The sequence below is a fragment of the Bufo bufo genome, chromosome 2 (assembly GCF_905171765.1).
Source record: "Bufo bufo chromosome 2, aBufBuf1.1, whole genome shotgun sequence".
Lineage (NCBI taxonomy): Eukaryota > Metazoa > Chordata > Amphibia > Anura > Bufonidae > Bufo > Bufo bufo.
This window is the reverse complement of record NC_053390.1, coordinates 220,440,511-220,451,826: the sequence shown is the minus strand read 5'-3', so window position 1 is coordinate 220,451,826 and position 11,316 is coordinate 220,440,511. Positions and strand designations below refer to the sequence as shown.

The following is an 11,316-nucleotide window of genomic DNA, read 5'->3' as shown; positions in this document are numbered from 1 at the left end:
ACAATGTACAGTATACCTCTACACTGTGCCCCACAATGTACAGTATACGTCTACACTGTGCCACACAATGTACAGTATACCTCTACACTGTGTAGTCTGTTCTATAAGCACCCTTGTTCTGTGGCGGTGGACAGAAATAATCTGGAAGTACCCCTCCCGAGACCAGGCTCTGGATCCGCCACTGGTCTGGACCGCTCACAGGAGTGTAAATTTCTTCTAAACTGTAATCCGGATCCTCTGACCTGCAGAAATCAGCACTCGCTCGGTAACAACTAACAGGCAGTGCCTGTAGGCTGTAGCCTGGCCCTGTTACCGAAGCTAGCCGAGTAGTGTAAGGTTAAGGTACTAGTAGAGATGAGCGGCCGCTTAATCCTGATTTAAAGTTAAAGTTACTGCAGGATATGGATTACAGTTTAGAAAAGTCAAATGTACATTCCTGCGGCGGGGAGGGAGATCTGTGTGTGGATGACACTGTTATAGGGAGGGGGATCTGTGGATGACACTGTTATAGGGAGGGGGATCTGTGGATGACACTGTTATAGGGAGGGGGATCTGTGGATGACACTGTTATAGGGAGGGAGATCTGTGGATGACACTGTTATGGAGGGGGAAATGGGGATGACACTGTCATGGGGTGGATCTGTGGATGACACATATAGCATAAGATGCTATATATGGTATGTTGCATCCACAGATCCCCCCCATAGCAGTGTCATCCACAGATCCCCCTCCCTATAACAGTGTCATCCACAGGCAGCTAGGACATGTTGAAATCTGAGTGATTTTTATTTTTTTTTTAAACCACAGACAGCAGGACTTTTCTTCCCTGTTGCGGTTTTAGGTATTGGGTAAAGTATCGCAGCATTTCTAAGCGTACTTGTGTAAATGTATCGTTGTTATAGCTGCCCCCCCCCTACTTTTGTCCTGGCCTCCAGTGTGCCCCCCCCCCCCCCCCCCCAAAATATGAAAGTTAGAGATGTCACTGGCCATAACTACTGAGGGGGGCACATTTCTGGTCATAACTACTGTGAAGGGGGCACATATCTGGGCATATTTACTGTGAAGGGGGCATATATCTGGGCATGACTACTGTGAGGGGGCACAAAGGGGAATATTTACCATGTGGGTCATGAGAGGGACTGGGTGAGTATAGATGTGTTTGGTGTAGACATATTATTCGTCGTTAGGCGGGATGCACACATTCTATCTATCGCTCCATCTTCTCTATCGCTCCTGTATGGTATTCTACTCTTAGCCCGGAGTATCCCCACCGAGGCTCCCCCTGAAGTCTCCTGAGTGACTGCCGCCATGCGCCTCTTAAGTAGCCGCACGAGCCCCAGCGCTGGACACAGGAGTCCCTCCACATTTTGGCGTGTTTAGATAAGCGGCGCCGGCCCCTCCTCCCGGGGGGAGTCCTCCTGACACCGTGACAGGCTGCAGAATGGGGTGAGTTTGGGTAAGCTCGCACGGGGCGGGCCCTTACCTTCCCCTCCGAATAAAACGGGCTGAGAGGATGTCTGCCGTGCTGGAGGAGCGCAGTCCTGGGAGCTGGGCAGCCGACTCTTGTCGTCCACGTCGCGTAGTCACTACAGCCTGAGGGAGACATGGTCAGTGGCGGCACCAAGGCGCCCATCATCCTCGGGGTGGTCGGCCTGCTGCTGGTGGCGTTAGGGGCGCTGCTGATATTTTTGGTCCCTGTTATCATGAAGCAACAAGTGGAGAAGGTAAGAACGGGTCAGGCAGGGGCGCATGTATGTAAAGCTCTGGGGGGAGGGGAGGGTCACATGTCTCTGCGAGTAAACACAGGATGACTGAGGCGACCCCGGAATCCTCTGTGACGGGCGACACGCGTCGGCTCCTGTACACACTGGTCTCTGCTGTACGACTGTCTGACAGGATTTCTAGTGTGACATAACCTGAATTTTTTTTTCCAGAAAGCCACTAAAAACTGTTACTTGTATGGACGGTGGTGTGTACTGCCTGCCGGTATGTGTCAGCTCCTCGGCGGCTTTTCCTGCCTGACTTTGGACTTGTGCGCACAGCAGTCCTCCATAAATGCTTACTCAGGACGCCAGCCGCTTATCTCCATGTCTTCAGTGATGTCCTGGTTCAGCATCAGATAAATGTGGTGACATCTTATCATTCTGTACTGATTATGGTGGAAGCTCAATCAAAGTCCATGGAAACGCTGGAGGATCCTCCACTCCCTGCGGCACAGGGACGTGATCTGTGCGCCCCCGCTTCATGTGGAAACCGTATCGCCTGGGGGTCAGATACTGATGGAGATGATGCCCTGTGGAGGTTGAGGTGGCCCTCATATAACCATGTTCACACGTCACTATTACGGATGAGCGATTTTCCGCTTATGAAATTAATTCACACTTTGTTGGTAAAGGGTGAATTGCGTTATGGTCCGTGGTAACGGAATCCATATCGCAATTCTATGACTGAATGCCTTTAGAGGCTTTCCGTTATTCATTCCGTCATAATAGAAGTCTATGGGCTGCAAAACAGATCCGTCCCGTTTCTGTTACGCAGGGGCGTCCTCTCCTGCATAATGGAAACGGGTCCATAGGGGGGTCCTGCACTTTCTCCAGTAAGTGCCCCTCAAAGTGAAAGGGTGCGTACAATGCAAACACAGCCACCCTCCTTTCACTGCTATGGGACATCCGAAAGCTCGGGCTATTCCAGCGGTCCCATAGCAGTGAACGGAGAGATGGCAGCTCTCCATTCGCCGCTATGGTACTTCTAGCTGCGCACGCCTCGGCTGAGTTCACATCCCTGTTTAGCCTTTCTGTTCTCCTGCTTCGTTATGGGAATTGAATGATAACAGAGCCCAACGGAGTCTATGGACCCCGTAGACTAGAATAGGGGGTCCGTTAGACCTTTGTCTCGGCTTCAAAAATCTTCCTCTGATCCTAACTAACCCCATTATGGTCTTTGGGGTCCGTAGGCTCCATTTGGCCCAGTTATGTGCCAATCGTTTTGTTCCTGTAACGGAGCAGAAGAACTGAAAGGCTCATGTGGCTGCCGCTCAGTGTATTAGGGACCGCAATTTATGGTCCCCAACCGTGCGGCTGCCACAGACAGATGTAGACCCATTCAACTTGAATGGGTCAATGATCCATCCGCACTGCAAAAAAATAGAACATGTGTTTCTGTGGGAGTCAATGCCTCTGTTCCGCACCGCTCTTCTGGATTGTGGACCCATTCAAGTGAATAGGTGTGCATCCATGATATGGTCTGCACACAGCCGATGCCCGTATATTGCAGACCCGCATTACACACCCGGCCAGGCAACGGCCATGTGCATGAGCCTTTGGCTGTTTTCAGAAACTTCATAGCATTGAGTGGGGCGCAAGCCACGCATGCGCATGCTCTCTTCCACTTTGGGCGCCCTGTTCTGGAGATAGGTGCAGGTCCCACTTCACATTTCCATATTCTAGTGTTATGTCATCAATGTCTGAGAGGACAAACCCCTTTAAGATCTTTTTACATTGACCAGTAATTAGGCCGATTATCGGGGAGGAGCTTTTATCGAAATGCTCGCTCCCAATAATTGACCTGTGTAAATGTTCCTGGAGATCACCCGATGCAATAAGCAAACACTCGGGTGATCGTGTCTTTTGCCCAGCACCTAAAATGATTGCAGATCTGCTGCCCAGGAACACTGATTTTCTATGGACACAAGTGAGCGCTGTATTGATCGCCGGTCCCCATGCAGCAGAGGTGATGGCTGCATTTCCAAGCGGCAATCGGGGACATCTGGTTTAGGGTTCATTCACACGTCCGTATGTGTTTTGCAGATCTGCATATTGTGGATGCGCAAAACACTGACACCGGCATGCTCATAGAAAATGCCTTTTCTTGTCCGCAATTGCGGACAAGAATACGACATGTTCGTTTTTTTTTTTGCAGATGCGGAAAGCACATTCCGGCCCCATTGAAAATGAATAGGTCCGCACCTGTTCCGCAAAATGGCGGAACGGATGCGGACCCATTTTGCGTACATGTGAATGGACCCTTATTCCTGATAATTGCCTGACACATCGAGTTGTGTAACTGAACCCATTCTGGTCTCAGCTCTGAGAGTGGCTCATTCACACTTGTGTATTATGGATCTGTATTGTTTTTATGGGGTAAATTATATATATTTTTTTTTATTGGAAGATTGTTGCTTTTTAAAAACCTGTCACTCTCCCAAACTATTAAAGCGGCTCAGTCACCAGGATCCACCCTATTAAACCAGGTACACTGCCTGGTAGGGCTCATCATGCAGATTCAATAAAATACCTTTCTCTTGTTATTCCTATGCAATGAGAAGTTTGAGCACTGCATTGTGACACTGACATGCTGAGGGTAGAGCTATGTCCTAGCATCTACATATCATATACACTATGTACTATAGCTTCACCACACTGATGACTAATATACATATTACTGCTTTATTCACAGACACCAGTAATATGTGTTACCTTAGAAGCATGGAAAAGACCTATATCTTTGTGGTAGTAAGTGCTTGGTGGACAATGGGCACAGAATCTGCATGGGCTCGTCTTATTCTTGTGGTGTAGGGTTGCTAGCATAACTTTGGTCCACAACAACTTGATCTACTACCTGATAGTTCGCATAGCCCAAGACGAGCTCCCCTCTCCCTCCATACCTTATGTCCATCCCCTTGTAATGAAGTAAATGAGCGAGACTGTGGAAACTTCAGACAGTTCAATGTTTTGTGACTTGAACCTAAAGGAATGGGGGTAGAAAGTTGTAGGGTAGCAGTATGTCCTATTTCCTTCTTACATTACGCACATCTACATGTGGATCTTGTACCAGTATGCAGCCGCAGACACTGGTTTCTGGAGCAGTGCACTGGGCATACATGGCACCGTTCCCTGTGATAACCGACATCCACATATTTTCTCTTATTTTAGTCTGCCTATTAAAAAGAACTGCCGGCCACTTCATGATTCCTCTCTGTGGCAGTGACAGGCGTGCTGGTCTTGAACAGTCAGTGGCGCACATTTACCAATACTGGGGTAATTTACTAAGACTGGTCTAAGATTTCCCCTCGCGCTGCTGCAAGATTCAGTTAATTTCTGACGAGGCATGCGCGTGGTTATAAATTGGGTGACTTGAAGGCAGTCCGTGCGCCTGTAGAGAAACGAATATTTATGCCCGTTTCCTGGTGTAAATGTAATGGTGCCGGAGCCCCAACACGGCCCCCGCTCTGCCCCCTTCATGCCCAACTACCGCACACTGTGTAAAACTGGCCATGCGACAAAATATTCTTGCACATCTGGTTTAAAAGGGGACTTGCGACTATTATTACAACTAAAATAGTCGCGTATGATTTAATACATGACCCCCACCCTCTTAGGCTAGCTGCACACTGGTGTAGGTAGACTTGCAGAAATTCCACACAAATTTCCGTGCAGATAGTGTGGAGTCCGACAAACTATTGTCAAAGCAGGCCAAAACTGTATTGGACTTCATGCACGCTATCATGCAAAACCTGAATACCAGCTGTGTGCATCTGCATGTCCCGCCCTATGTTAAATGCCTACTCTGGTCAGCATAGTCAACAAGAATAGGACATGTTCTATGTTTGTTTTGCTGGATGATGGAACAGATGTATAAATGCAGACAGCATTGTGCCTTTTCTGCAATGGGTCCCTATACGATCTGAGAAAAAAAAAAAAAAAAAAAGCAGATTGGATTCCGTACAAAAAATCTGTGCAGGAAAAACGTGTCTAACATGGTAGCCTTACAGCGACTGATGCCGGATGATGGATCTGCTGCACCTGTAGACGGTCTACTGTAAGTTTGTCGTCTAATCCTTAAAACATTTTTTTTTTTTTTTTGCAAATTCCATGTTGTCCCATCTGGACGGTTATGGCATAGCCACAGCATGTCAAAAATGTCCAATAGGCGTCGAAAGAGTTGGCTACACATGCCCGGCTGTCTTCATTCACGTTGGTTGGACTTCTGAAAAGAGCATATGTGACCACCTATCCATTCCTGGCAGTACACGATGGGATCTGTCCTTAAGGCCTCCTGCACACGAACGTATTCGTTCCATGCATTGGGGAGTGCAATTTGCTCATATGCGGTCCGCAATACGGCAACAGGACACCTACGGTCGTGTGCAGGAGGCCCAAGACAGATGCAGCTCCCACCTCTGGGACCTCCTCCTATCTGACACGTATGGTTTGTGGATATTCCATAAATGTTCAGATGGAAATACCCCTTTCATCTATTCGCATGATTTTGTACCATTCCTCTATTGTTCCCACTAGCAGTTTATATATAAATTGCTAGCTGGGTGTTGCCAGTGGGGTGGGGGTTTGTCCCTGCACAGCCTGACAACATGAGACTATGCAAGGATGCGCCCCTCACTGATAACACCAAGTTGTCAGTAGGAATAACAGGAGCGACCCAACATACAGTTCCATGAATAGAGCCTTCATAATCAAGTAGTTACTAAATCAGATTCCATAACACCAGAAACCAGAAGCTGTGACCTGAGCGTTGAGTCACCGTGACTGAACATGAGATGTGGCGTTTCATGTGATCTGTGTAAAATAGCTGCCTCCCACATCCTGCACTAGCCGTGAGCTGGGTCATATGCCACCTGGTGGAGGAGCCTAGAGTTCAGTTAAAGCAATTGTGAGTTAGTTTTCGCTTGGAAAGGTTTTCCCACTACAATAACTTATCCCAGCACACAGGATGGGGGATCCGCTGTTGTAATGGGACAGATTGGCTGGGAAGACATTTAGCAATGTAGCGCCTGTGGAGATGGATGCAGGCTGTAGCCCCCTTCTGCAGTTTGGGCAGGGGGGCCCAAACAATACACAAACAGTGCTTCTCTTTGAAAATAAATGAAAAGCTTGCAGTAATCGCTTATCTAAATTAGCTAGAAGTACATGTTACGGCTCTGACTCTTATTAAAAAGACAAGTGAGTACTTGAAATAAATCTACAGATAAAAACGAAATCTCGCTTCTCGGCTGGGTCTGTCAGCTGTCCAGTCATATGGGGAATATTGCTCCATTTATCACCTAGTATTGTTTCTTTAATTAGATGACCAGGCACTTGAAGGGCCTCTGTCAGCTAAACTGCTGACAGATCTTGGTGGGGAATGGGTGAGAACAGGACAAATGCCTTTTTTGCAGTTTTTCTTATCAGGAGTACTGTGGATATGAAGTTTTATTCTGCCAGATTCTGTTCTTGCAGTTACCCAGTGCAGGGCTTCAATGTGAAGAGCTGTTTATGTGGAGCTGCTTTACAGATTGGGTGGCAGCTGTCGCTTCCAAGCAGGAGAGCAATGCAGAAGAGAGCGGCTGTGAGACGGCCCAAATGCAGGGAGTGCTTAACGGTGAAGCACTGTACTGGTGCCCTCAGCAGTTTAGCATTGTAAAAACTGCTGACAGACTCCCTTTAATGGTCAGTGCTGCGGTCATGTGTGCTCAATATATGCTGTGAACCCTGAAAATCTGTAGCCATCATAATATTAGGCTACCTGCACATGTTGTGGATTTCTTATGCAGAAAAACCACAGCGTAATACGGTACCAGGAAAGTGAATGAGCTTAGACAGATGGCATGTACACTTTGCTTTTTTCTGCGGTGCCATGTCAATTGTATGTTTGTGCAGCATTCACACTCTGCAATGCAAGGGTGAGATGTGCAGAAAAATGGTGTCAAATCCCCACCAGAAACCACAACTACATGGGAATTTGGTGCGGCAGCACACCGAAAACTGTACGGATATCTGTGCGAGGCTTGTTTGTAAACCTACTCTCGTGTGCAAGTACACTAATAGGCCCTGTTCACATCTGCATTGATATCCATTGTATTACTCAATCATAGGAGCAGGGCAAAGAAAATGACGGCTGTGACAGACACCAGCAGCTATTGGGCTTCCGTCATGGTGTCCATTTTATAGGACAAATTAGCACTGCATCTGCAATGGTTTCCCCAAAGGTCATAATGGTGTCAGTGAGTCCTGTACATTGAACTCAATAGGTAGGTTTACATGTCTGTTTGGTTCTACTGAAAAAATGGAAGCATGCGGCACTCTGGTCCGTTTATGGCCACTTTCTCTTTCTTTCCATGTGAACAGATGTAAAATGTATGTTGGGCTAGAGGGAGGGGGTGATGTTATGTACATGGAATTAAATGTTTGGGAAGCTGAGGGGAGGGGAAAGACATTATTTACATCGGAATGTATGGTAGGTGGGCTGGAGGAAGGACAGTGATATTTACATGGGACTGTGTGTTGGAGAAGCTGATGGGAGGGATGTTATTTAGACTAGTAATGGTTTGCCTACATAAATGCTGACCTCTTGGGGCTTGTTCCATCTGCGCCCCCCCCCCACATAACTGGCCGTACGGAGCTGAATTGACTGCGTGCAGGGCTTTTCTGGCCAGTCTTTTTGACAGAATCTGCGACAGAAGCCCCAAATGGAGCCTCAACACGCGTGAGCAAGACCTTAACATTATGTAGGCCTAGGTTTTATTTATTTGAATTACTGCAACTTTCGTACTCCACGGATAAAAATACTCCTCAAAAATGTATTTTTAGGGTCACATGGGGCTCACATAATTTTTTGGAGCGTTTCTGCCTCAAAATCAGCTCCAAAAAATACTGCTTCCTGTTCATTTCAATGAGAAGCAGCACTTGCTTTTTTGGAAGTGGAAAAGGCAGCAGCATGCCCTATCTTGGGGCAGAATCTGCACTGAATCTCCCATTGCAATAAATGGGAAGCATTAAAAAGTCCATGTAAGTCCATGCTGTTTTTGTATGCGTTTCTGTCTTTTTATTTTTATTTTTTTGCTGCACCAAAAACCTCAAGCTGAAAATACAGCTTTGTACTGCTGAAGCGAACACCCATTGGTTAAATTGTCAAAAACCACATCAACTGCGAGAAAAAAACATGTGGATTCTGCCTTGTATTTATTAGGCGTGTTTTCACAATCTGTTGTGTGGAAAAAAAACTTACTCTTCCGGGAAAAATGTAGTCCGACCTTTGGTTACAATTTGGGGGGGCAGGTGTCCATGCCTACTCTTGGCAGTTTCCAATTTATTTGTAAATTTTCAGGAGGAATGACCGGATCGGCAAAATATGCCTCTGAATTGTGGGAACACGCACTGCTCAGGAGGAGAGCAAACACAACTGATTAAACAGGACCATTCTCCAAGGGCACTGCGTGGTAGTATGATCTTGTATTATGGAGATGAGACTGGTTGGGCATCCTTTTTCTTCAGTCGTATGACAGTGATGTACACAAGGTATGCACACCCCTGGGTGATCACACCATGATGGTGAGATGCAGCGTCACAGAGTTGCTTGCATAATTAAAACGAACAGGTTATCGATGTCGTAATGGCTTCACACCTTGTAATGAGGGCTTACGAGCTCTTGGAAAGTATCTGATGAATACCTGGCTGTGAACAGGAGCCCTTCACTGAGACAATAAATGGTGGCTACGGTAAATGGAGTGTGAAGTCTTAAGGTCAGACGTGGGGAAAGCACCTGCTGGACGATGAAATCATCACTGAAATATTTCAGTCTTTGGGGTGTGGCGGCACTTTTTTTACTTTAAGAAAAAACAGCATAACTCCTAGTATCTTGTATGAATAATGCCTTACACATCTGGGAGATCCAGTCCAGTAGGGCTTTAGTCACCAAGGTGGATGAGATCACCGCACAGGGGTACATTCGACAAGGAAAGATTCCAGGTTTCCCTCTGCTACCTTGTGGCAAAAATCTTCAAAGATCTTCATAATTAGAAACGGAGTATTTTTCATGTATAATTGGGGTTTAAGCAGATTTATTTCTCCAGAACTCCATACCACAGGGGGTTGTGTACGTTTCGCCAGGAGAGCTGTGGGTGGTAACTGCATTAACTTTTCTGAAAACCCCTCTTTAAGCGACTCGGGTTAAGAATTTGGGCAGATGTTTAGGCTCTTGCAGCCAGACATCAGAAAATGTTCTAACCTGCCCTCTCCGTTCTGACTTTGCTAGCGGCAAGCTTTGCAGAAGATCTCATTACACCACTGCAAGTGTGTGCGATTGCACTCTACACAGCCTAGAACTTTAAAAATACTGTGGAGGCCGAGGTCCACAACCTACGGTACACTTCTGTTGACCAGTCTGTGTGCCAAAGTTTAAGTAAACATCTGATCGAAATGCTTTTGACCCTGTTTCTAGAAACTAGAACATTTAAAGGGAAGCTTCATGTCTGTCATTTAGGGTGATCATTGTTCTGTAAATGTCACTTTCATATAGATAAATCTACAGTATGCTAAGGTGTGTGATCTTATGTTCACTTTAAAGCCTTGTTCACACGAACGTGCTGCGGGCCACATATGACGGTTCCGCAATACACGGGTCACCAACCGTGTGTATTCCGCATCACTGATGCAGACCCATTTACTTGAATGGGTCCACAAATCCGGAGATGCGGAAGCACTACAGAGTGCTTCTGTGGTGATCCGTGCTTTGGTTCCGCAAAAAGGTAGAACTTGTGAATGGGTCTGCATGCTGCTGCCCCACGGTAGGTGCCCGTGCATTGCGGACCGCAGCACGGGCACGTAGCCCTTAAGTTCATGTGAACAAGCCCTTAGTGCACTTCTAATAGTCAGACTGTGGATAACCAAGTGTCCTGGTTATCTGGACTGCCGAATACTGCTTTTGTCATTACCATGCATAATGGGGCACTTGTTGCATGTCCTAAAGCTGAGCCACCATCTATGGGTCCATTTCTTTTTTTGGTGATTGAGTTTGGCATTTGAGCATGGGAAAGGACGGATGAGAACAACGAAGGCTAGCAGCAGCCTGCAAAAATATTTTATCGCTCAAGAATAAGCCAGAGATGCACAAGACTATCCTAATATAGTGAATGAAGACAGTAAGTAGTAATACACAAGGAATGTTATGCTTGAAGCTAAAATTCTCCTGCTGTTTAAGCAGGTCCAGAATTGCTATATTTAACCCCCCAAACTCTGAACACTTCAGTCCTTCAGCGTAATAGTATCTGTGTGCTTAGGGTTTAAAACTTCCTGTAACTTTGTTTTGTAGAGGAAGAGTATCAACGGTGATATTTCATACCAAATCTGTTTGACGGGTTAAAGGGCATCTGTCAGCAGTTTTGTACCTATTAAACCTGTTGCATGTGCGCTTGGCAGCTGAAGACATCTGTGTTGGTCCCATGTTCATATATGCCCTCCTTGCTGAGAAAAATGATGTTATAATATATGCAAATAAGACTCTAGGAGCAACGGGGGCCTTGCTGTTACACCTAGAGGCTCTGCT

At 46.6% G+C, this 11,316-nt stretch overlaps 1 protein-coding gene across 3 annotated transcripts in view; it reads left to right on the top strand.

The window, feature by feature from the left end:
- Positions 1-1,436: 1,436 nt before the first annotated feature.
- The window catches only part of SCARB1 (scavenger receptor class B member 1), an 83,959-nt gene continuing 74,079 nt past the window's right edge, over positions 1,437-11,316 (top strand). For all 3 annotated transcript variants that reach the window (XM_040416225.1, XM_040416222.1, XM_040416223.1), the window contains exon 1: positions 1,437-1,724. In XM_040416225.1, coding sequence (XP_040272159.1) covers positions 1,605-1,724 — 120 coding nt within the window. In that variant the 5' untranslated portion in view covers positions 1,437-1,604. The remainder of the gene's footprint in view (positions 1,725-11,316) is intronic.